At 39.3% G+C, this 26091-nt stretch overlaps 1 protein-coding gene across 2 annotated transcripts in view; it reads left to right on the top strand.

Annotated features, from left to right (window-relative positions):
- Window positions 1–25218, top strand: part of PIAS1 (protein inhibitor of activated STAT 1) — a 63700-nt gene extending 38482 nt beyond the window's left edge. The window contains exons 3-14 of one of the 2 annotated variants that reach the window (XM_054213624.1): window positions 2009–2093; window positions 2735–2782; window positions 4288–4378; window positions 5083–5217; window positions 8380–8485; window positions 9953–10026; window positions 15284–15444; window positions 17311–17441; window positions 17709–17886; window positions 19048–19190; window positions 19516–19553; window positions 21056–25218. In XM_054213624.1, coding sequence (XP_054069599.1) covers window positions 2009–2093; window positions 2735–2782; window positions 4288–4378; window positions 5083–5217; window positions 8380–8485; window positions 9953–10026; window positions 15284–15444; window positions 17311–17441; window positions 17709–17886; window positions 19048–19190; window positions 19516–19553; window positions 21056–21352 — 1487 coding nt within the window. In that variant the 3' untranslated portion in view covers window positions 21353–25218. The remainder of the gene's footprint in view (window positions 1–2008; window positions 2094–2734; window positions 2783–4287; window positions 4379–5082; window positions 5218–8379; window positions 8486–9952; window positions 10027–15283; window positions 15445–17310; window positions 17442–17708; window positions 17887–19047; window positions 19191–19515; window positions 19554–21055) is intronic. The other variant, XM_054213625.1, reaches the window with a different exon arrangement.
- The last annotated feature ends 873 nt before the right edge of the window (window positions 25219–26091 follow it).

The following is a 26091-nucleotide window of genomic DNA, read 5'->3' as shown; positions in this document are numbered from 1 at the left end:
AGGGAGAAAGATTGCTTGGGAAATTTGGATTTAGGCTTTTTTTTGATGATTGCTGTTTAACTTCTTTGGATAATTAAGTTTTAAATGAAGGTAGCCATAGTTAAATGTTCAGCAGCCTTGTTCTTCCATCAAAGGTGTTGGAGTTCACAACAAATGTTTGCAAAGACCTTCCAGAACTTCTCTGATAAAGCCGGAACTGACAATTTCTAGTGTAAAGCAAATAATACATGGGAGGAAAATAAAACCAGCAGATGAAAACCACCTTTAACCATGTAAAAATATGAAATAATAACTTGGATTTCATTCACTTCTCTGGTCTGCTGCTAATTCATCTTTTGTTGATTGCAGTATATAATTCTGATATTGCTATTTATAACTAAAAGTAAGTTTAAAATTATATTGAAGACTAAATATTATAACAGATTTTTATTGTTAACTGTATGCATTGTGTTTCTATTTCCTGCAAATTTTTACATTATGATAACATGAGTGGCTGCCATCTGAAGCCCTGCGTGTTTCTCATTTGAAGAAATTTAATTGAAAATGAATTAAAATAAAAATAGATGTTGGATACTGTAGGCATGAGTGTCTAACTAAACAATAACTTGAGGCTGCATGCTGCACCCTGGCCCGGGTGGAGCTTTTGGACATTACAGTAGAACTTATTATTGAAAAAAAGAAAAGGAAATACATGCATAGAAAAAGTTCTTTATATAACATGATGCTTTTAAAAAGATTTATTATTAGTATTTTCACAAAAGTTGCTGTTTGGTGTATATTACCTTTTCTTACCCATCTAGCTTTAGAGCAACTGATAATGCACTGCGTGTGGTTCTTGCATATAATGTGATAAAATGTACAGATCTCATAGCGTTGTCATGCAAGAAAGATATAAATGTAATTTTGTGAGATTGCTGCTGTTAATATTTATACTAAGTCAATGTCTATTCTATTGTTGGTTCCAACCTACCACATGCTGTTTTTAACAAAATATCTGAAGTATCACCCTGAAGTATTCACTCATCTGTCACTCAAGGATGAGTCAGGAAGTATATTGTAGTAAAACAAAAAATGATAAATTTATTGAGTGTTTAACACACAAAATAGTTATAACCTTACAAAATTATTAAGAATAATGACATTGAATGGCAAGCTTCCTACAACTTTAACTTCAATACATGTGTTGATGATGATGTTGAACAGTTCTCCGGGGAGATGCTTCTCTTTTTTTTTTTTTTTTTAATTTTATTGAATTTTTTTAGAAAGCCATTTTCGTTGCCATTGTGTACGGTTCTGTACTGCAGTGGTGCCTGTAGCCCTGGTGCAGGGATGTAATTTACATATAAGCACTATTTTGGAGGTGTTTAACATTTCTTTGGTTTTACAGCAGGTGCATTAATTCTTTCGTACTGGTGGGTTTTTGTGTTACGGAGCACGGTGGCACAGAGTTGAAGGACTTTAAAACCAGTTTTCATATTGCATATCTCATGTATTGTTTGCATATTATGTATTTGGTGCATTTAAGTCCATAAAATACCTTACTGAAATGTGAGAAATGGCATGTGTTGTACTTCTCAGTCACTCTGTGTATTTTCACAGGCTAATCCATGACCTTGTGTGTTAAAGGAAATAAAAAAGTGATTTATGAGAATTCCTAACAATTCTTTAAATTTAATATCAAAAAGCATTTAGTGTTAAGTTACCATGACTGATAGAAAGTCTTAAGTTGATTTGTCTCAGCTTTGCTGTTATCTGTATCAGTTTTTTTAATGTATGCTTTATATGCATATAAAGTTTGTTTATTGTATTTTTATTTACAGGAGGGTTTAAATGGCAGCTTTCTTGTTGGCTCTAAAATTGTTTACAGAAACAGATGTGTGTCAGTCTATTGGGCTTGCTATAAAAATGTCTCTGTATATATATGTAGACACTTTAATGAAAGGAGATCGTTCTGTTAATTATTCTCTATTTGCTGGTTTTAAAGTGATGATCTCTTGTTTTCTTCTAGCATCAGATAATAGTCAGCGATTTCGAGAAACCTGCTTTGCATTTGCACTGACGCCACAGCAAGTGCAGCAAATCAGCAGTTCAATGTGAGTGAGTTTGATCAGTAATACAGTATCTTTAAATAACAATAAATTTAAAAGGAAGTAGCTTACCATATCTTTCATTTGAAATGCGATCCAAAGAACACAGATGTGTGCGTAGTGCCTCAGAGAACGCTTTTCGGGGGAATTCTTTTTTCCTTTGTATGTAAGCGGATGAAGAGGAAAAGGGTGAGGAAGAGGGAATTAAATACCACCACTGTCCAGTGAGTATTGGGCAGGTTTCTCTTGCACTAAGTGCTGTACAAATACATAACTCTCCTTCCTGCAGCCCTTTCTCACCATCAGTCACATCCTTTGTTGAGTTCTATGTTTATTCACTATATAAAGTTGGTATGTCATAGCGACCCATTAGAATTTTCTTTATAGTATGCAAAAAAAAAAAAGGAAATAGTTGAGGTCACATGAGAATGTAATTGACTTATTTACCTTGAAAAGTAAAAAGTGTAACTTTTAGTGTGTCTTGACAAACACAGTGGTGTTTTGACTGACCCGGAGAAGGGAGGTGTGGCTTACACTATATTTACTGGAGAGTGTGGTTTACATACATTGAAATTACAGCTCTGACAAAATACCGATGAACCTGTTGTATAAACAGTATGTTTTAACCTGTGTTCTGTTGTTTCTAGGGATATTTCTGGGACCAAATGTGACTTCACAGTACAGGTCCAGCTAAGGTATGTATTTGTATTGCCTGTTCTTAATGCTGTTGTTTTTTTAAAACATATCCAATACATGCTCCCCAGCAGGTCGGGCTTTCCTTTGTGGAGAAGAATCTCCTCCTGTTGTTTTCTTGAGAAAAGCTTGCTGTTGGCTGCTTTGAAAAGGGCAGACTTAACTGCTTGTCCTTGTTACATGCAGCTTTCCTGAAGTTGCTGGTGGCGTGATATCTGGCGTGTCAAAATACTGCATGTACTCTAGCTGTATAGCCAGACAATTTTCTTCAATTTGTTATTTTAGATTGTCCATATGCTCCTTTTTTTAATTCCATGTTTGTCAGATTCCAGGTGCTGGGCCTTCAAAATCTAAGTGCAGGGAGGGTTATTTTTCCTAGCAGAGATGTCACAGTGTTTCCTGGGCATGGCAACCCAAGGTCTACTTTTCTTTAGGCAATGGGAGGCAAAACTTTGGGAATCACCAGACTGGGTCTTTAACCTGTTGCTTATTTTAGAGGTTTTGACAAATGTATTGTAAGTTGGTTAAATCCTATGTATCCCTGTAACTCTGCAGAGCTGTGAGCTGATTTCAGAGATTGCTCCTGGCAAAAATGGCTGTTTTGCCTTTCGCCCCCCTGGTCATGTCTGCACGGTGAGCTGTTAACTCACCAGACGGCAAGCGATTGCTTTTGGGTCTTGCTTGTTAGGATGCCTTCTGCTGATCAGCAGTTGGGTTGGCTCGGTGTGGGGTCAGCTGGACAAAGGGATGAGGGAAAACAGGGACAGAAGGTAGCTCCCCCTTTTTGAGAGCAGCAGCCTTTTAGGCTCAGCTGGGTTGAATAGCTATGCCCTGATGTGATGGTACATTTGTGTGGACGAGGCAGGTCCCCTGGAAGAAATCCAGTTGAGTTGAGAGGCTCTTTTTGGTCATTTGAATGCCTATTGTCCGCGAGCTTGGCCTACACACATTTCGTAGGACAAGGAAGGGTGTGTCTTACTTTAGTTCCAGCAGCAAATAAGCCTGTCTGAACTTAAGTAAATAAATAAAACTGTCTGAACTTAAGTAATAGGCTTGACATAGGCATGAGGATAGCGTTTGATGCTGTGGCTGAACAGCTGGCTGGTTGGTTGAAGTCAGAGGAGGGACAGTTGAAGAACACTGTATGTTTTGTCCTTTGTGAAACCCAGGTCTTGTATCAAGAGGTCAGCCTGGAGAAATGGTAGGAAAGAAATTCGGGTGATCTATCTTTTGTAACAGGAACCTGCATATCTGAATGTGCCAGAGTCAGTCTGAGGAATTCAAGAAATCTGAGGAGGAGCCTACAGCTAGCTTGATCCAAACCTGTAATTTTGGGGGGCTTTCCTGCTTAATGATCTAATGATCTGTGCAGCTAAGTTGAGGACTGTGTCTAGCAAGATTTGTTATGCTTTGATAACTCAGTGGAAAAAAAAAAAATTCCTTCTGGAAAGAGGTGATCTTTAAATCACGTTAGAAGTGAAAGATGATGGAAGCTCTTTGCTTTTAGGTTTTGTTTATCAGAAACCAGTTGTCCACAAGAAGATCACTTCCCACCCAATCTGTGTGTGAAAGTGAATGGGAAACCATGCAGCCTTCCAGTAAGTAAGATGTTATTTTGATATACATAATTGGATAGCATTATTAGGAACTGTCTGTCAGAAATTAGCCCGAGAATTTATCCTAACCTTTATTTTCACATTTTGGAGTATTTGAATGAAGATGGATAGATGAATGGAAAAGATAGTTAAGTAAATTGTTTCTCAGGAGACGAGCCAGCAAATCCAAAACATTTATTCTCAATGTGACAGTAAATTTTTATGTTTGACAAACATCCAGTGAGTCTGTCTGAAATTTGACTCTGTTTTGGAGGTTGTCTGTGCAGGGAGTAAACCGTCACTGACCAAGAGGACTAAAGAGAAGAAAGCCACTTTACAGCACTGGGGCAGCACGCTGGATTAGACTGGGCAATGTCAGCCAGGCAGGCTGCGTAGCAGTACGGAGAGAGGAGAGGTGGCAAGGGTGTCTCTTAATGTGCCGGTGGGCAGGGTTAGGATTTGGAAAGTGTGAGACTCTGTATAAGGAGAAAGGGCCTGTAAAATACCTGATACTGTATTGTCTGAGATAGATATATAGATATATGTGTGTGTGTATATATATATATATATGTCTTTCAATTGAAGAGGGAGCCTGGTTCAGGTGAGAGACAGCTTTTATTGGGGCAGGGTTGTGGTGAGAGGGGAAAAAGGCAAAAGCAGCATTTATTTTTTGTTTTGCTGAGGGGAAAAAATACTTTGATTTCTAGGGCTATCTTCCACCAACCAAAAATGGTGTTGAACCAAAGCGACCCAGCCGACCAATCAACATTACCTCACTCGTCAGATTATCTACGACGGTACCAAACACAATCGTTGTTTCATGGACTGCAGAAATTGGAAGAGTAAGTAACTTTTGTACATAATGCTGTCTAAAGCTTATTAGTTTCTGCTCTGGCATCTGTTTGAAAGATTTGAAAGATAAGCAAGTTTAATTGTGCAGAAAATACTTCATGATTTAGCAGTAGGCTGTTCCTTCTTTTGATGGTATTACTCTATGCTGGGCAGATAGGACATGCTCCCTTAGATCAGTGGCCCTCAGGTTTTTTGGTGTGATCTCTCCCTCTTCACCCCCCACCCACCTCCCTTTGTGACTCACTGAGGGCTCAGACAATAAGATCAAGACATCCCATAAAACGTTTGTTTGTTTGTTTGTCTTAACTTCAGGCCTTAAGCTTTTCCTGATTTTAGGGACCTGGCAAAAAAAAAAAAAAAGCCCTGTCTTGGCTTCAACTTGTAACTAGCACGTGACGTTCAGTACAGAGCGGTCTTTTATAGCCATGTAAGTGCAGACACAAAGCACAGCAACTCAGCGGGGCCCAGGAGATTTAATTTGCCTCTTTCACATTTCTGTTCGCACAACTGCTATCCTTATACTTAATATTTAAAAAGTCATGTTTTTATAACTTTTTTGTGTCTGTGGGGAGAGTGTTACAATTGGTATTATAAAATTGCTGATGTTCCACTGTACTAATTAAATCTGGAACATGCTGCAAAAAGTTACTTCAATAAATTAGTCTGTGAATTAGTGCACTCTTTCACCGATGGCAAAAACCCCTTGCTATATATGCATTATAGAGTCAGCATGTACTTGAAAAATGGTAGCTTTGCAATTGCAACCATCCTGGTTTTAGAAGGCCCGAGAATTGTCCTGAGGTGAAATCTTGTCCAAGAATTTGTCAGTGCGCAAAGGCCAGGATTCCTGAACCAGCGTGGAAAAATGCTTACAGCCCAATCATGCACAATAGCCAGTTATAAAACATCACGGTGGTATTTCATGGTGGATTTCTTGTGGACCGTAAAACAGTCTCCATTCAGATTATAGAATAAATGATGGTTGGATGATTTTTTTAAAAAACCTTCTTCTATCTAATGAGAACTGCAGGTATCAGACATAAGCATTTAAAAATGAACCTGTTTTGGTTTACATTGCAGGAGTCCCTACACGCAAGTTGATTAATCCTGGTTATTGCCCTGAATACAGCTCTACACTTTTGCTTAAGAATACCAGTGAGGATTTAGGGAAAAGAAATGTCACAAGTCAGCATGGACTGTAAGCTAGTCTCTTGTGAAGTAGCTAGTTTCTCAGGCTTCACAGATATTTCAGTTATAAACGCCCTTTTGGCTGACTTCTAGCTTACAATAGAAAACTGAAGATAGTGGTAAATTTGTAGTGGATTTCATGAGAATTAGGTGCTGGTCAGAACTTCCCTACTTTATGAGGTGTAATGCTTCCGAACGTGATTATTTGAGACCTTGGCAGTTAAATTTGAGGAATTATTTTATACTTGGATATGCCTGTGTAACATGAAATTTGAATTCTTCTCCTCCCCTTCCCTTAAGAGTCAGTTGCATGTCTCAACTGGTGTACTCTACCTTTCCTGAAGTCATAATTGTGATTTTTACACAATCTATTTCAAGAGCCTTCTGTACAAGATGCCTTGGGCAAGTTCCTAGCTTTGTAGATTCAAGCTGTCGGTAAATAATTTCACAATGTTAATTACCATTTTTCTAACTTCTATACTAATTGAGGCATTAAACAAACAAGTTAAAGCAATAGTGGTTTTTAACGATGTGAAAAGCATTCGTTGTAAGAATGAAATATTTAAAATGTGGTGTTTCTGATGGTATTTCAATTTGTGTAATTTTATGGTAACATGTATTACTGAGATCCCATCTTTGGATTCTGGTGGCATCCTAAATAATGGTAGGTGTCACAACTGTGTGGATTTTTTGTTTGTTGTGTTAGTGGAAACATACATGGCATTTGCTGGGGGAAGAGTTTAATTTTTCAATTTAAAGTGTGTGAGTGTGGCTGCAGGTTTAGCGAATAGTGTTTATATCAAAAAGTAATTGATGTAGCTTAATGTGAGAACACAAATTCTGTCCTTTTCATTTTGGGGGTGAGGGGGAGAGAGGGGTGTTGCTGATGAATGCATAGTACAATATCACATTTTTAGAAAGACAGTTATTACCCGCTGTTGTTAGTAGCTTACAAGAAAAACAAGAGCTTCAGAAATCTCAGGCTGTGGTTTGAAATGAGTTAGCAACGCCAGGAAGAGCACTCTGCCACTCCTGCTCGGCCCTGGAGGGAAGCCTTTCCCCGCTCACAGGGGAGCTGGCAGAGTCCATGTTCAGTCTGCATCTGACCTGCTTCTCTGCCAAATTATTTTCTGTGGTGGCAGAAGTGAGCATCCGTGGCTTTTTGCTGACACCGATAAGGAACATTTGCATGATCTGGTCTGTTGAGACTGATGGGGGGAAGTGACCTGACCTCTTCCAGAGGGGAAGGACGGACAGTTGGGAGTGGTGATTTCTCACCTGGTCTGGCTAAATTCACTAGTGTACATCTTGGTCCAACTGAACTCTTGAACTCTCTAGCTGCTTTACTTCTGTTAAGCCTCCCCAGTGGAGTAACATTAGCATTTTATAGACAGTAAGTGCAAGAAGATAAGAAAGTTGAGCAGCGTTTCCAGACTGAGTAGGAAATACAGCAGATGATGCATCTTTTTATGCATTGCTTTTGAAGAGGCATCACTGCTGATTTTCATACTTTGAAAATGAAATAAGCTTTTATTAAAAACAAAAAAAAAAATTCTGGTCATATTTGACCTGACAGCTTCCCTTAAATGTATTGAAACAACTGCAGTGCCTAACATTATTGATAGAAAATTACCCTTAATGGTGGTAGACTGCGTGCCCCAAGTTAGATGTAAAGCTTCCAGAGGTGTCCTAAATGCTGTTTTAATGGCTTGATTTGCAGCTAAACGTAATCTCAGTGAAGCGTAAAGTCCCTCTTGTTGCATCTCTAAAACTGTAGCCCTGTGAACTTTCTGAAGCATGGTGGGTTTTCTCCAGTCTGAAAGTTTTGCCATCTAAAGTCTGGTAGCTGCTTTAGAAACACAGTGCCCTGTAATCACATAACACATTGCGCAAGCATTGTATAAAATGCAAGCCGTCTTTCAGTTAAAACAGTTTTTACTTTGATCTTTTGTTCTGTTTTCTAGAACTATTCCATGGCAGTCTATCTTGTGAAGCAGCTCTCCTCCACGGTGTTACTGCAGAGGTTGCGAGCAAAAGGAATACGGAACCCTGACCATTCTAGAGCACTAAGTACGTCTGATGTACTACTTATTTAAAAAGGAAAAATAGCTTTTCCTATGTAAAAGGAGATTTGAAATAGGACTGCACTAACTGAGGTTTGGACTTCCTACAATTCTCTGAGTTTTGAGAATCTGATAGTGGTGTTCTTTGTATTCAGTTCCAATTCAAAGACTCAGAGGCCTTTGTTTGTACTAGGAGCCAGTCCAGGAACCCTGTTGACACTGTGAAGGGAAAAATGCAAGAGAATCTCTTTCAGTTCAGCCATACTGGCTTTGTTTCTTCAGAATAGAACAACTGTATTTATATAGTTAACTGGTAATTCAGTACCTCGGGCAAGCCGGACTAAATGCCTAATACTGAACCTTGATGCTGACATGCTGGAGGAAGGTCTCCATCAGCACCGTTTTTGTTCCTTTGGCACAGTATTGTGGGGTGAGCTCCTGGAGAGAGAGTGTCTAGCACTATACTCCTCCCAACCCCCTTCCAAATTTATTGTTTTCTCTGACAAGTACACGTTGGTATAAGTTCGTGTAATAAAAATGCAAGCAAAAACTGCTGCATGCTTTTTTTTTTTTCAGGGGGAGGGTGAAAATAGCAGCACCTGACAGCCGTTGGTGGTGCTCTTTTAATGCTCAGATAATCTGTGTGGTACACAGCACAGGACCTTCCCCAAAAGGGAAGAAATTAGCCCACCAGTAAATGCTACAAAGCCAGCCGAGTATTGTGCTGGGCATTAGCTTGTGCTAACGCAGTCCGATTTAAACACACGAGCATCTCGAGAGTTGCCAGGTGGCTGCTGCTGGTTGTATCCAGGTGAGAATGAGGGTGGAGGCCGAGTTCATAGAGCAGGAAGAACATGGAACCGACTTGTTTGTTTAACCAATGACTGCTTATAAAACACTCCTTATAAGTAAAAGTAGAGGATGGGTAGAGATGAAAGACCTCTGTAGTGCTAATATTTCACTGCAGTTATTTAAAACACAAATTTTGTCAGGGCACTTCTGATTTCCTATTTCTCCATTTGCTTTTCAATTTTAAATCACAGGATTGCTTGATGAGTATTTCAGGCGTTTACAGTGGTGCTTGTCTGGGTGGGGGTTACTAACACGTTTTTTTAGCGTGCTTGAAGTTAACAGTCAAGTTATGTGGCTCATCTTGGTAGATTTTAAGTAACTTGCGAGTACAGAGTTGCGTGTATATGAAAATAGACATCTCTGTATAAATATATTTTAGGGAACTTCGTTTAAGATGAGCTTTTGCTGCTTTTCGCTTTCTTAAATGGCTGTCATTTATGATGTTTCTAGAAAGTAAAGATGTGTTACATGTTTATTGTGTGAGTCTGAAAAAATAGTCACTGCTGCTTGCTTTGAGTAGATCTGTCAAACTAAAAGTTCAGCACAGTTTCAGGCTTGTTTTATTTCTGTCATGTGTTTTAAATCAGCTGTAAAATAAACCTTTTCTTCTTTCAAATAACAGTTAAAGAGAAACTGACTGCCGATCCAGACAGTGAAATAGCAACAACGAGCTTAAGAGTTTCTCTTCTTTGTCCAGTAAGTTTTTTTTAATTCCTTCAAAACTGATTCTGATCAAAACGTGGCTGTTCTGGGACATGTATTTGGTAGAGGTTAGCCTGTGTTTCCCTGTGTGTTCATTTGTGGGGATAGGATCCAGCGCTGGAGTTAGCCATCACTGTGCTTAAGCATGTGATACACCCCTGAGAAAATGAGTATTCCATTAATTTGAAAATGCTATTCAAAATTATATGGAAGCATACATTTAAACGTGTCACTAGGTCCTTTGAGTGTGCAGTTTGGGTCCTTGATTGTGATAAAACCACTCTCAGTAGTAAGGTAGGTGGGTCTGACTATTAAAAGTAGCTCTTTAGCCAATGTCTGCAGCCGAAGAATTGAGCATCTTTTAACTGGAATTGGTGATGTGCATGTGTGCACTTTGGGTATTTAATAATCTTAGATTAAAAGTGAAGCAGTGTTCTAAGGGCTGTTCAACAAAATTTGCTCCAAATTTGAATTGGGACAGTACAGTTCCAGTGAATGTGGAAGTGGCAGAGACTTACTGTGTCATGACATACTGGTTTTTAATAAATAAAAAGCTGTGGTTTATACCGGGGTTTTTGTTGTTATTGGCTGAACTACACAATATTAATATTACGTGCACTGTTTTATCTTTGAGGCTCAGTGCTCTTGTTTCAAGTACCCTGCACCTTCAGAATACTTGTCTGTATTGATTGACACAGTATCTTTATTGCAGGATAACTTTTTAACCTCTTTTCAGGATTAAGGATACATCTGCTTCCTGGTTAGGCTCAATCTGTTCAAGTTTGACATGAAATTTTCAGTTTTGAAATCTAAAGAAGAAAACTAACTGACTTTATTCTTGTAAAATTCAAGCTTATTTCTCAAGTTATTAAATATCTTCTTAAACTCTACCAATGTATGGATAAACTTGAACATAAATAAGCTTTGCTTTGTAAAAAGCGCAATTAACATTGTGGTTATGTTTTGTATATGTATTAGATTCTTGTCAGTGTTTTAAGTGTGGTATTTTCATGATCTTCAATCTTAAGACTTTCTCCATATCACCATTGGTGCTAACTAAACAATAACATGTTTATAAGGAAGATAAAACTCATCTGTAAGAAAGATACAGGGATTGCATTTACAGAATAAAATCCTGTTCTCTAAATTTAGAACCTCATAACCTGTCATCTTACAAATTAATGAACTTTTGTGTCGCCTTGAAACTGACGCAGATTTGGGGCAGAGTTGTCCCAGTTGAATGTGTGTTGTGCTGTTAGTACTTTGTTACTCCAGAAAGTGCAATAGTCCTGGTGGGTTTTTGTCATTCTTTAGGCACAATGTTCTTACCACTTAAAATTAATTTCCAATACAGACAAAAGTAGTAATCTGTTAGTAGAAATTAAATGGCTGTAAGAGTTTAGAAGTGCGTATGTATTAATTCATTATCTTAAATTAACCTTCATGCATCTTCTGGGATTACAGATTTTTACTTCAGTCGTACTTGATTTGTCAAAACTGCCCCTTCAGGCAGTTACGTTGCTTTATAGACCATTCCGTGGCCGTTTTCTGACACGCTTCTGTTTGTCCTGACTGCCTCCATTACTGATAAAAGTTCTCCTGCAATGCTTTTAGATGCATTTTTTTTTCTTGATGACTACAGTTCAGATGAGATAGTATTAGAGTAGGAATATCCTCTATAATATTGCTTGTTGGACTGCAAGTTTGCTAATACCTAAAGATGTCAAATACTATTTTGCTTTCTCAGAGTTCTGCCAGGGGTAAAAACAAACCAGCAATTAGACACTAGGGTGTAGCTCTCCAGAAGTCCTACCTTTGTCACTATTTCCTCTTTAAAATTTACTACTCTTCTGATAGACGTACAAAACAAAGTCCATAGCAGATTATTTTGAGCATATTTGTTTCATTTTAATAATGTCTACAAAACATACGCCCTTGACTTTTTTTCCAGTATGTTCCTCATTTATTGCTGGCTGATTTCACTGTAGCTCTTGGAATAATCCGTCATTGCAAAAGCTCGTTGGGACAGAGACTGCACCTTTCAACCTGTCCTATGAATAGAAAGATTATTACCATGAGTCAGACTGTCCTCAGGTTTGAATGTAATTTTATTATAGCCTCCATATTTTTACTTGCTAATTTGTAAGCATTTGGCTCAGGGAGATTTTTTTTGTAAGTATTTTGTGCTTACTTTCTAATGCTTGAGTGGACAGTGTATGCTTTGAAAGTAAATATTGAAAATGCTGATTCGGTGTCCAACAGCAGAACCAAAAATTAAAGAATGATGCGTCTTCAGCTCTGTTAATGTGAGGGTGCTGTTCTCCCATCTCATTTGTTATGAGTGTGATTCCCTTGTGTGCATACTTTGATAAAAAATAAACGGAATTGTGTATCTGGATGGGGGACAGGTTTAGACTTTATAACCTTTATTTTGCCCTCAAAAAAGTGCAGAGCGAGGCAGCTTCCTCTGAATTTGTTTTGGATTGCTGCTGAGCTTTTTTTAGCACAGAGGCCTGCTCTCCCTCCGCGACCGTGGAGTACGGAGAGAAAGCTGTTCTTAACTATTGGCTGAATCTCTCCAAGATGCAGCAGGCAAATGGGCTGGACCGAGTCTGTATTTCAGGAAGATGCTTGTATTCGTGTTCTTTTTTTCCCTTGAAATAAAAATAAATAAATCTCTGGCTCTGCAGCCGGACCAAATATTTAACTGAACAAAAAATTCCAAATCCAGCATTTTATTGCAGGGTTTTGCAGCTTTGTTTACAAATCCTTACCTCCTGTTTGGGATGCATTTTCTAGCATGAAAAGATAGCAATGTTTTGTATGCTTGTAAAATAAATTAATGCAGTGTTTCTTTTGCTGCCGACAGGCACGAATCAAAACAGTAACGGTGTTGGGAAACAGAGTTTTTCAGAAGTTGGGGTGCATCACTCCTTTTATGACCCCTTCTTTTGTCAGTTCTGACACAGCTTGCCCAGTATGGCAGAGCTGATCTGGGAGGTTCAATGCCAAAAATGGGAAAGGAGACATCAACTTGTTAACGCTGAATACGCTGAGTCTGTCTGTGTCTGTATGGCTCTGGTTAAATCTGACTGCTCCTTAGAAATGAGAGCCACAGTCTTTTATACCTTGTGAAAATGTTTCTGGTTTAAATCTGCCTTTTTTTTTTTTTTTTACCTGGGAGGTGGGTATTTATGTTCTTCCTGCAGCATGTGTCTTTGACCTTCCTTATTTTTATTGTACACCATATTGAAATATCCAGGTTTTATCTCCCGTACCCTTACTCTTGATCCTCGCTGAGCTAGGAGACTCTTACTGTGCCCAAAAGACAAATGAGCCATTGACCTGCCATCTGGGAGATAAGAATTCATAACAGACATGGATCAGGGGGCCTTGCTTTGTTGGGGGTTGATTGTGTGATAGAAATAATGTGCTTGGTCATGGATTTTGGGGGAGGGGGTGCCAAACACATGGCACATACAGCACCTCCTGCTGTCTGAGCTCTCCACCACCATTACTGCAGGCTCCCCAGGGAGTTCTCTGCTCCCCTCCCATCTGCTGGGGAGTTTTGTGACAGTGACTGAGAGCCAGAGGGAAGAAAAATAAGCAAGATCCTGACGTCTAGCTGAATTTGCTGGGCATGGGGTGGAGGGATTTCTGCTTACGGGGGATGCAAAAACAAACAAAAAAAAGGCATCATGGAGGAAGTAGTGGACTGTGAGTAGAGCCTTTGTTCTTGATATTGTTTTTGGTTTTCTGATATTCTGAGATTGAGTGCCATCCTGTGGCACCCATCTTGAATTGCTCAGAATCAGTATGCGTGACCACGGTGCTTGCTTAGGCCGTACTAAAAACAGTTCCTCCTACTATCCACTGCTGGAATTGGCTGAAGGTTTTCAAATGAAGTCATCGTGTATATTTTAGTCAAATATGTATAACTTCAAAATACTCAGTATAAATAGTTCTTAATAAATAATTATTTTGTTGTTTTTTTAATGTGGGAAAAGCTTTGTTTAGACATTCCTACTTTTTCCCTTTAGTGTGGTCAGTTAATGCGACTCCTGAAGTGCAGCGTAAGCACTTTGCCAGAAAACAATTGCTTGTTTTTTTGTGAGGAGAGGAGACTTTTTCATTTCAGATTAATGTGAAATGCCTTTCACTGCCTAACCATTTTTTGCATTCAATGTAATCATATGTTAATGTTTTATGGGCTGGGTTAGCGTTGATCTATCTATCCAAGTCAAGCTATTCCTGTCCTGCTGTTTAGCCTAACCACTCGCTGCGTGTTGCACTCCTGTTACCTGCTCAGCTTAGCACTCAGCTGTGCTTTTTGTATTAAACGTGGGGAAGCTTTGTGCTGGCCTGCCAAACCTCACTGTCCTGACCTTTCTACAAACTCGAAGGAGAGGATGGGCCCCATCTGAAAGTGTACTTTAGAACTCATTTTCTCCTGTCTCATCTTCTGTTAACATTTGCAGGCCCTTCGTAGTGTTGAAAGGGTATGATGGCATTACAGGGAGAGTCAGCTATTTGTATTTTGCACGAGAGAAAGGCAGCAAAATTTCAGGTTAACTCACAACTGTATACATAGCAGTGGTGTCTGTCACAGCAGGAGGAGTATAAAGTAGTTTCTTAAGAGTTAACAGGTGTGACTTCTGCGAGTAGTCACCTTCTGAGAGTTCTTTGCAGAAAGCAGTGCAAATGATGGAGTTAGAGAAACAAGTCAGGAAATGATCCATAATCCTGCAAATGCATTTTCTATAGGCTTGCTGCTGTGGCTGTAAAGTTAATCAAGTAGTTCTGGTGGCGCCCTGATGACTGATACACGGACAGCAGCTCGAATACACGCTGAACTGTGAGTGGATAGGAGAGGACTGACCCATGTTCATCAGCTTTTAAAACACTAATGAAGAAGAATTCTTGTTTGTGGTTCGTCCAGGACACTGATGTGTTACAGGTGCTCAGTGAGCTCTGACTTTTGTTAAGGGAATACGGAAGGATGTAGTCTTCAGTTTCCTTGATCAAATGTAGATAAAAATCTGATTTTCAGTAACTCTTTCTTTTATGTGACAATCAAACCTACAGGAAGGAGGGAACAGTGTATGTGGCATGTATTTTAATGAAAATTTGGATTTGTGAGAGCTCTTGAGTAAAACTCAACCTGTCTCTGTCTCTTTTCAGACAGAAAAGCCCCATTTGTTAATTTAATACCAAGATGATGTAATCTTTTTTTTTTTTTCCCCTCTTAAAGCTTGGTAAAATGCGGCTAACTATACCATGTAGGGCCCTGACATGTTCACACCTGCAGTGTTTTGATGCCACTCTGTATATTCAAATGAATGAGAAGAAGCCAACCTGGGTTTGCCCTGTCTGTGACAAGAAGGCTCCCTATGAACATCTCATTATCGATGGGTAAGTAAAGCTTGACTCAAAATGAAGGATGTACCTTACACTCTGTGTACTGTTCTCGTGCTGCGCAGAATACAGTGCTCTGAAATCTTGATTATCTGGGTGTGACATGTTTTAAGTTACCGTGTCCTTTAATTTCCCTGCTGTTGGTGAAGAGTTACTAAGCAGGTGCCTCTTCATTCAGTGTTCTGGAAGAATCGTGGTCAACAAGCTGTTAGAGTTAAAAATAATGAAAGGTATTCCTTCCAATCCTAGGTAAATTTTTGAGCTAAATGGTAACCCTGCCTAAACTCTGCCTAAAATGGTTGGGTTTTGGGGTTTGGGCGTTGTTTTTTGTTTTGGTTTGGTTTTTTTTTCCAATAGTCTGTAGTGCTGGATCCCCAGGAGAAAGAAATATATAGAGAATATATAGTTTTCTTTCTATAAAGAAAACAGCACATGTTGTCTTTACTTTTAATGAAGCAACTGCACAAATCTGGCGTAGTTGATATCAGGCATTCGTGTTAGATCAAATAAATACTGCCAGCCCCCAAATGCATGTGTGGTTCCATGTACAATTATTTCACATTGGGGAGTTGCTATATATAGAAAGTGACGTAGAGATGGATTCCCTGGTACTGCCTACTGTAGAACATCAGTAAAATAAATACATTTAGTGTTGGTCTCCATGAAGAAATGCCAAGTATGTATTTCCTGGGTTTGCATTTTAATTCCTAACCTTCTTTCCAAAATGTGATAAAGGAAGAGAACAGGTAGAGCCTTCTGAGCATACTCCCAGAATGTTTTACTCAGAAAAACCTTACCTACCAACCAACCCTGCCAAAACAAATAAACCCCCAAAAAGCAAAACAAAAAACCCCAAACAAACAGAACCCCAGAAAACCAACTCAGAAATGATTGGGTCTTTTTTTAATGAGTACACATGTTTCGCTTTGGTGACCTGCCAGCGACCCTGAGATTGCTTGGGATTCCCTTTACAGCCCTCCAAAAAGCTCTTGAAGAGACACTTGGGGCTCGCACAGGCTTTGGATTCATGGACCCTGAGATTTACAGGTCCTCTGCTTTGGATCAAAGAACCGTTCATTGTTCTAGGTTTCAGCCTAAAATAGTAAAATGAAGAGCAGTAATAATTAAAACAACGCATTTTCCTTATTTCTTCTTGTGTTGCTAGATGTGGATGTTGGAGATGAGGTGGTGTAATTATAGCATCCCGAAGAGAAGGTTATTTCTAGAAAATGTTTCAATCTGGGAAAGAGTGAACTTTCTCACTAATTAAAGCAAAGCTCTTTCCTATGCAGAGCCACATGAATAGTCTTGGTCAAAAGCCGGAATTCCCGCTGGGAGTGATGTGGTGCCAGGATCCTAAAAGTTTTAGGAGACACAGCTAGCAGAAGGGGCTGCCAGTTTAGATTCCCATGCTCGGCTTTTGTTAGGAAGTTTTCACTTAAAAAGAAGAAAGGACATTTCAGGACTAGTTTTTAAGTACTCAGCTGTGTGGACTCCTTTAAGATACAGGTTTCCTTAGTTAAATATTGTCACAGATAAATGCGGGTAAGTAGGAGATTACGTTTTTCGATATTAATTCACATTCTTCCCTCATTTTGGGAAATGGAGAGTTCTGTGTCGTGACGTCTGCAAGATTCCGGTCTTGGGATTCTTTTTAGTGAATGTGCAGATTTTTGTTTTCGATAGTATTTTAAATTGTGATTCCTTTTTTATCAAGGAAGCAGATGAGAGAAGGGTAGAACAATAGAAGTTTTCAACTCTTTTTAAACACTGCTTCAAACTTATACTGACTAATAAAGATATTGAGAAAGCAATGAGTTAAGCTGTTTTTGAGGACTGATATTCAATGTTTTTGATTGACAGGTTGTTCATGGAAATCCTGAAGTATTGTACAGACTGTGATGAAATTCAGTTTAAGGAGGATGGATCATGGGCTCCTATGAGATCGAAGAAGGAAGTGCAGGAAGTAACTGCATCTTACAACGGAGTTGATGGTAAGTCGTGTTTTGAGATGTACGGACCAAATGTCGTACTGTTGGACTGTCAAGTATTGATGTTCTTTAACTTCTCAAGGTGCACGTTTTTGCATGTATGTTTGTAGCTTTTAAAGATCATTTGCGAGAAAGATCGCTTGCGTAATACCCATTCTTTTATGCTAAGTTGTAAGGTTTATTTATGAAGGCATGTAATAAGCAGTGATGTTATCGTGATTGTGGTGGTGGTGTAAGCTACACCTTACAATGTTGGCTTACTTTCTGTAGGATGCATAAGCTCTTCCTTGGAACATCAGGTGTCTTCTCACCAACAGTCAAATAAAAATAAGAAAGTAGAAGTGATTGATTTAACCATTGATAGCTCATCAGATGAAGAGGAGGAGGAACCATCTGCAAAGAGAAGCTGTCCTTCCATATCTCCAGCATCGCCGTTAAATAATAAGGGGTGAGAATAAAATATACAGGCCAATGCAGGGAACATGTAGTCTCAATGGAGAGTATTGACAAATTTCAAAAGAAATTCTATCTAGGAAGTTGCGTATTCGGATTATATCCTGATTTAATAGCTTATAGCAAATGGATTTCATCTCAGATCACAAAGCCTGAAAAGATTGGAATAATAAAATTGCGTAACATGACACAGTTTTTGAATTGCATTTGTGAAAATGAGCGTCCAATGGTGCCAAAAGGTTGTGGCTTAGAAGCATGTTTTTTGCAGATTTAGAAATGTTTTTCTTTCGTAGAGAAATAAAAAAGCAGCAGCATACAGAGAGAGAGCGTGAGAGGAGAAACGTGGGTGTGGTATGGGAGTGTGTGGGTTTTACCAGTGGTTCCTGCCAGTAGCATAGTAATAAAGAATGCCAGAATAACCTGATTACACCTAAGTAGCCAAGCTGTTTATAGCACCCTGTTTACATAAACATGTAGGGATGAAAACTGAGGCTAAACCGAAGGGATCCTGTTGTTGAACTGATTACTACTCCAGTGATGTAAATGACTCAGTGATCACTTAAAACTCCTCAAGACCTTTTTGGCTGTCTTCCATCGCTAATTACCTTGTAGAGCCTATCTGTCCTGTTGTTATGCAGATTTATACCTTTCTGGGGGGTCTTGTCCTGGCTTAGGAGTATTTGTAGCATATTTGTTGCAGAGATCCCAATAACATTTATAATGAGTCATCAGTTTCTACTGTTTGAGACTGAGCTTTACTTTGCTTTTAAATTTGCTAGACTTCAGCTGTCTGGGCTACAGTCTGGCTTGGATTGTATTAACTTTTCTGATAAAATGTCATTGTGAGAAGAAAGTTTGGGGAACATGTGGTGTTCGTGTTCCGCTCCCCTCCCCTCCTTTTTACAGTCCTTACAAGACTCATTGAGGTGCAGCAGTATTGTGATGCTTTCTAGTGAAGCTTTGAAATTAATTAGGGGAGTTGTTATATGCACCTGTCACAAAGCTCATAATGCATATTGAGAGGTTGACTTTGTGTTGAATTTGAAAATGGGCATACCCTGCACGGGACAGCAATAGAAATCCTTCAAATACTATTCTTCTAGTATTAAAGCCAAGACTATATTTTATGCTTGTAACAAGCCTTTGTTTCTTCCAGCATTTTAAATTTACCACATCAAGCATCTCCTGTGTCAAGAACACCAAGCCTTCCTGCTGTTGACACCAGCTACATCAATACATCACTTATCCAAGACTACAGGCATCCATTCCATATGACACCCATGCCTTATGACTTGCAAGGTGAGCTTCTGACTGTAGCTGTTAAGTACAGCTCTCCAAGCAATAACAACTATTGTAAAAGGATTTAAACTTGCAGTCATCAATGGAAAATATTATTTTTGCATCCATCCACAGAGGATGAGATGGTATTTAAAAAAAAAAAAAAAAAAAAATTAGGTTAATATCGTAGGGTTTTAAAAGGTTCATGCTTTGCAAGCTCCAGTAGTGAAGAGAATCTGAAGTGTCGTCAGTATTATGTTGGTTGTATTTCAAAATAAATAGTGAAAAAATGGGGAGATGCTTGTTTATTTTGAGAAGCTTAATCTTTTTCTTTGGCTCTTTACAGGTTTAGATTTCTTCCCTTTCCTGTCAGGAGACAATCAGGTAAGTCAAGGGAAATCAAGTCATATGGCAATACTCTTTTCTCAGGAGGACTTGCTGCATGGATGTATAGGCGAGGAAGGGGCAGATGTATGATGTAGGTGTAAGTGCAGGCAGGCTGCAACTTTATTTTATACACATAGAAACTGTGACCAAACATAAGCATTGTCTAAACACTGGTGTAGGATGAGGCATAACAAAAGATAAACATTTCGGTTTCCGAGGGTTAAGCTCAGTCAGCCGCTGTTGAATGTAGAATGACTCTTGGCCATGGCTGAAGGTCCACCAGCCACCTCCTTAGTTTTTCAGACCTGAGGTCTGGCCTTTGGCTATCTGGCAGTCTGGCCCCACCGCTGGGACTCTTGACAGGCCTGTACACAATTGGAAGAGTCAGGGGCAGCTCTGTTTTTTCTGAGGCTGTGTGCCCGTTCATACCATGTTTGCCACCTTTCTGTAAGTGCTTACTGAAATGGACTAGGTTGGTGCTGGCTCCTCCAGTTTTGGGAACTAGGTAGGTCGTTCTCAAAAGGAATCTGGGTTGGCAAATCCTCCCGCTTGATCACTTTTCCTCCTGTGCATCCAAGAAAAGAAGGGAGCTGGGGTGACTCACCTGCCCTTTGTCCCTTCGTGTCCTGCAACCTCAAGTAGGAGAATTGCACTAAATGTAGAGGGATGCTTTCACATCATAATTAAGACCGGAGCCTGCACTGTAGAATTTGGATTCAGAAAAGCTGTCTTGATATTCAGTAAAACATAGATAGGAGAATTATTTTGAAACAATTAGCGTCCGAGTCTGATGCTGCGCTGATATGCACTGGTATAATTATGCTATAAATTTTGGGGAACGAGTTTGAATAGCTTGCATGGGTGTTTCACCATAGTGGAAAGAAATATCAGGAGCAAAATTACTCTGCAGAGAGATTGTATTTAAAATCTGATTCTTGATAGCTAAAGTTCTTGCCTTTCAGGGGCTGCCCATCAAAGACTATAACTTGGGTCAGCCCTTGCTGCCGTCTGATGGGACTAAGCGTGCTATTTCCACACGTATTTTTCACAGAAGCATGCTTTCCTCCACCAACAGTGGTTAGCACATAGTTATACCAGCCGTGGTTGGTCTGTGACTTTTGAGCGGAGGAGAGGGATGGCAAAATGTTTCTTTGAATTTTAGGGAATTTTTCCATCAAGGAATTTTTTGAAGAGGTAGAAGAGTGCTGCTTCTTACTGTTTCTTATTGCTTTGGGTTTCTTGCAATACTGTTGCCTTTCTAGTGTTTGCTCTTATTAATACTAGTATTTCCAGTTTCTTGTGGCTTCAGAAATCAGGGGCTGCAGAGGTAAAAGTTCACTGCATCGGTCCGCTTACCTTACAGAAATGTTGAGTAGACGAGCTGGTGTGAAATCCAGAAGCTGTCAGAGCTTTAGCTTACAAATATCTTCTTTTGTGCTGGTCTGAATCAAAACTATGGTATCTGAAATGTAACTTGAAAATGTTGTTTTTCCCCCCAGCATTACAACACATCCCTTCTTGCCGCTGCAGCTGCGGCAGTTTCCGCATCAGATGATCAAGAACTCTTACACTCTCGTTTTTTCCCATATACTTCATCTCAGATGTTTCTCGATCAGCTAAATGCAGGAGGAAGCAGTTCTCTGCCAGCCACAAATGGTAGCAATAGCGGCAGTAACAGCAGTCTTGTTTCCTCCAACAGCCTGCGAGAGAATCATGGTCATCCAGTTGCAAGTAGGAGCAGCACGGACACGGCGTCTATCTTTGGTATCATACCAGACATTATTTCATTGGACTGATTTTTGGAGTAAATGAACTCGTCAGAGGAAATCTTTGTGCTTGGTTTTACTTTATGTTAGAAACATAGACAAGTTTTTTTCCTTTTTTAGGGAAAAAAATTTATGTGTACAGAGAACAAAAGTATATTTTCAGTTTTACTTTTGTATATAAACCTAAGATGGCCTCACTGGTAAAAATAAGAAAAAAAAAAAAAAGACAAAACAAAAAAAACCATAAACGAGGAGCTTCGGTTCATTTTTATGGATGTTGAAGATTTTACACCTTTGCATTTGTCATGTAAGTTACTTCCCCCTCCCCCCCCCCCCCCATAGTTTGGACACAAATGGCATTATTTTCTTCACAGTAACATAAACAGGAAAGGAGCTGAACTTTTAAAGTTCAAACTTTAAGAGAGGATTTTTTTCTCCTCTTGGAGACATTTACCTTTGGTGGAATCTAATTCCCTCATCCCATAGTTAGTGCCGATTTTATTATGCTTAAAGCAGAATAAGCCCTACCCAAACCGTTTCACAGCATCCCCTCTGTTTGCAGGACATAGCCTTTCAGGAGTGGGCTTGGTTTTTTGGGATCTTTTTTTTTGGTCGTTTCTGGTTCTACATGACCCTTTATTAAGACAATTTTTTTTTTTTAATTCCATGCTTTAATCAAGCATGTCGCAAGCTCATTAGTGCACCAATTATTCTTGAGGGCCGGACTCAATAAAATCTGAGGCAGAGGATTTACTTGGCTGTGCTTATGTGGGACGAGACAGAGAATTTGTGTAGCATCTAGCCCCAAATAAAAGCATTGACACATTGGACTGTAGGGTTTTGTTTCTGAGAACTTTGAAATCCTTTTAAAATAACGTAAGATCCTAATCAGCAAAATATTAAGCATGTGTCAGTTTTAAATTTGTGGAACTGCTTGTGCTTTAAAGTTAGCCATGCGTGTGTAAACGGGCCATTGAATTGAGGCCTGTCTTGTTCTGTCTGGAGAAACCTACTTTTAGCTCTAGTAGATCCAATTTCTGCTTAAAAGTGAACTTGTCAACAAAAGGAAGAAAATACAAATACCAATACACTATTGCATGGTTTGTGCAGCTGATAATGGTCTTGGTACACTGTCTTCTGAGTTCACATTCATCAAAATTAATATTAAATGTTCAATGTGAGTCTCTGCAACCAAAAACCAACCCAATAAAAAAGCCTCACCCTGTAGCCCATGTACTCAAATGTATCGCTACCTATTGAAGTCTCCTAGGGTAGTGGGTTTCAAAATTCAGTTTTCTCTTTTTGGCCGTGTAATTAGTTTGAGTTCCCTGATTTTTCAGTATGCTTATGTTGAACTTTGAGCCATACTTACTTCCTGATTTCTTTTTTTTTTTTTTTTTAAGTTGTGCATGACATAGGAAAATCTTTTTTTTAGAACTGGTAGGTCATTTGGGCTGATCCGTTCTTATTAAAGAGTGAAATGTGTAAATAGCTGGAATGCAGTTTTTCAGGAGATTCTTTAAATTAAGAGAAGGGGGAGGGAAGGAGGTGATTCTCTTGTGTCCCAAAGTCCATGTCAGAGAGAGTAAATATTTCCTCTGGTGTGAAAAATATTTTTATAACTGGTTGAAAGTGCAGGTAACAAGTTTATCAGGAAGAGAGAGTAAGGAATACTAAAATTAGCAGATTCTTGTCTGAATTTTTAATGTCCAAAACTGTTGATTGCAGCTAGTTGCTTTGAGCGTTGACAAGGGCCACCTTTTGCCTATGAAGTTGTCTCAAAATCTTGCATTGATTAAAAAAGAAAAAAAAAGGAAAAAAAAAAAAAGGAAAAAAAGAAAAAAAATCTTTAATCCAAGTAGCATTAGGTATTGCTGTATGATCAGTCGTATGGTTATTTGAAAGGTTCACATTATGTGGCATCAAAATTGTTTTTAGTGTTTTTACAGCATCCCTCTGCCACTAAATAGTTGACTTGAATTTTGAAAACAAATGTTTGTGTTTATATGTATATGTGTGTGTATATATGTATTTATAGATCTGTGTGTGTGAGTTAAAAGTGAGTTAAATAGTTTTTCCCATGCATGTGTATTTCATACATATCTGGCTGATATATATATTTCACCATACACCAATTTTATAATTTATTAAATGTCAGTTAAAAAAAATAAATAAAAGGATAGAAAATGGGAAATACTTATTTTTTAAACTCAGTCTGATTTTGAAGTGATTAAACCTACATTAGGACTATATCTCATACATTTTAGTCATGAATACTAACCTGGTAACTTCAGAGCATATGCTTTGCTATAATACCGTTTGTAACTCCGGAGTACGACTGCCATCAGTGTCACTGGGAGCCTGCGTGTCCCCAGCTTCTGAAACACCTAAGAGAAATTCAGGAGAGCTTGTGGCTATTTTACTGACGATTGTGGCGATGTTTCCATTGACTGTATTGTTAAAGATGACCTGGAGAGCAGCTTATGTCGCTTTTGACAATGGTATTAAAAAATCTTGTTAATTCACATATGAAATTAAATGTGGCGAGTGTGTGGTAACAGAATCTGGCATCCTTACACCTGTCTTAGCTTTTGGAAAGTGAGGCCAGCTGATGGTGTCTTGCACTTCCTCACGAGTCACCCTGAAGGGAAGGAAGGCCGTTCAGTTCACCGTTGTCATTTTTTAACCTCATTGCTCTGCAAAGACGGGACAGAAATGTTCTTACGTCCTCCTTTGTGGTATTAACCCCATATGCTTTGTGAGTATTCCTGTTTCATGCTAGGGTGTTCTTTAGAGTTGATAATTCTCTGTGCCTCTGACCACGGTTAACGTTGCTTGGTAGAAGTCTCAGTCTGAGTTCTGGACAAGTTCCCTGCAAATGTCACTCCAAAACTCACTCTCCGTTAGTTCGCACATTACCGAAGACGCAGTAAAGCAACCCAGGGTGGCCTGGCTTGCCGTGATGCTCCCTTCGCTGCAGATTGCAGAGTTTCTGTCATCCTTGGACCAGTGGTCTCTTGTCCTCAAATTCTTCCACCGGAGGAGTGGGGTGCACACACACGTGCACGTGTGTGTTACGTGTTGTGCTCCGCGTGCGTGTACAGATGCACGCGGCTCTTTGGAGAGCAGGGTGGAAGTGGCTTTGAATGGCTCTCGAGGGCATTACTGACGCATCCTTTAGAAGATGAACAACTGCGCTAAACTATAACCTATGCCGTGCGTTAAAAACTGTGTAGCGCTTCCATAAGGATAGAGGTGACAGCAGTGTCGGGCTTGCCCCTTCCTCTCCGTGGCAAGGATTCAATAAGCCGTTCAAGGACGGGATGACCGATAGATTTTTTTTTTTTTTTTTTTTTCTTTTCATTGGACTCTCTTGGACCTGCCTCCCAACGCAGAGCTGAGGACTGTGAGGAGAACGTTTTGAAAATTAATTCTTTGTTGCAGTTTAACATTTCAGGGTTTTAAGCACATTTTAAATAGAAAGGATTTTGTTTTGTCAGTGTAACTGTTTTTTTTAGTTTCTTTCTCTTTCTTTTTTTTTTTTTTAACAGAGCTTAGATTTCTAACAAGGGAAAATTGCTGGTGGTCCCCGAAAGTGCTGCTGTTAATTGTTTTAATTAACAAAGGGAAAAATGTATATAAGCAGAATATTAAAATTACCATTAATTCCATGAATTTAAATCTGTCATTCATTGCCTTAAAACTTTCTCTTAGTTTCCATACGGCATGCCAAACCAGTAAATGGCTTTTAAAAATGTATAGTAGACCAATGTCAGTTTGTATAAAAGTACCAAGTGAAAATATTTATTATATGCATTGGAAAAAAAAATGGTTTACCTATTGAATGTTACCTGTTTATGTAGAAATCTTTAGATGTAATAAAAAGCATTCAGTTACGTTGTGTTTCCTGGGGGGGCAAAAAAAGGGGGGGAGGGGAAAGCAGGGTGTTTTCTGTGAACTGAGGGTTGCAAAGGTCCCTTTTGAGCCCGAATGCTTCGCTTCTCGATGTTTGGTGGCACGGAGTGTCTCGCACTTGTCTCCCCAGGCTCTAACAACGCTACTTTGGTGAGTGTGTGTGAGGAGCGGTTTCTTTTTTGCTAGCTTTTATTTGGGTAACGTTTACCCACCCGGAGAGGGTAGGAACCGCCTGTTAGGATACAGATGCATTCTGGAGTAGTCCAAAGTGATTTTGAGTTGATCAGTCCCCATGACATACAAGCTTTTATATTGTCGGCAGCTGAAAGGATTTGTTAATCAACTGTTCTGGTCAGTAGGGAAGAATTAAGCTGCGTATTGGATCGTTTGTAGTTTGCCTATTGATGCATATTGGAAACAAATGCTTCTAAATGAACTCCTTGTTTCATAAGCTAATTATGCTCATGCTCCAAAGTGACGAGGTTTTTGCTGCCCTTGGTCACTGGTGCTTCCGGAGCAGAGGTCTGGAGCAGCTCCGGGGGGCAGAAGCCGAACTCGGCGCTGTGGCCGCCCTCCAGCAGGCACTAGTGCCCAGAGGCTTGGTGTGGAGGTAGGTGAGTTGTTTGTCCAAACATCGAGATTAACTCTGAACGGTGGGGAGAAAATTGTAAAGGAAATCATATCCTTTGATTTGTTCTTAGTTTTTCCTAGGGAATCCTAGTGCTGTTTCACTGTATAATGTTTTTCTGGAGTGTTATCTGAGTGGTGAGCTGCTTCTAACTCTGATTTTCAGAGAAACAAGGGGGTTTTTTGTTTGTTTTCTATCTGTGGAATAGGAAGAGCTAATATAAGAA

Source organism: Rissa tridactyla, chromosome 9 (genome assembly GCF_028500815.1).
Source record: "Rissa tridactyla isolate bRisTri1 chromosome 9, bRisTri1.patW.cur.20221130, whole genome shotgun sequence".
Lineage (NCBI taxonomy): Eukaryota > Metazoa > Chordata > Aves > Charadriiformes > Laridae > Rissa > Rissa tridactyla.
This window is presented reverse-complemented; position numbering and strand designations above follow the sequence as displayed.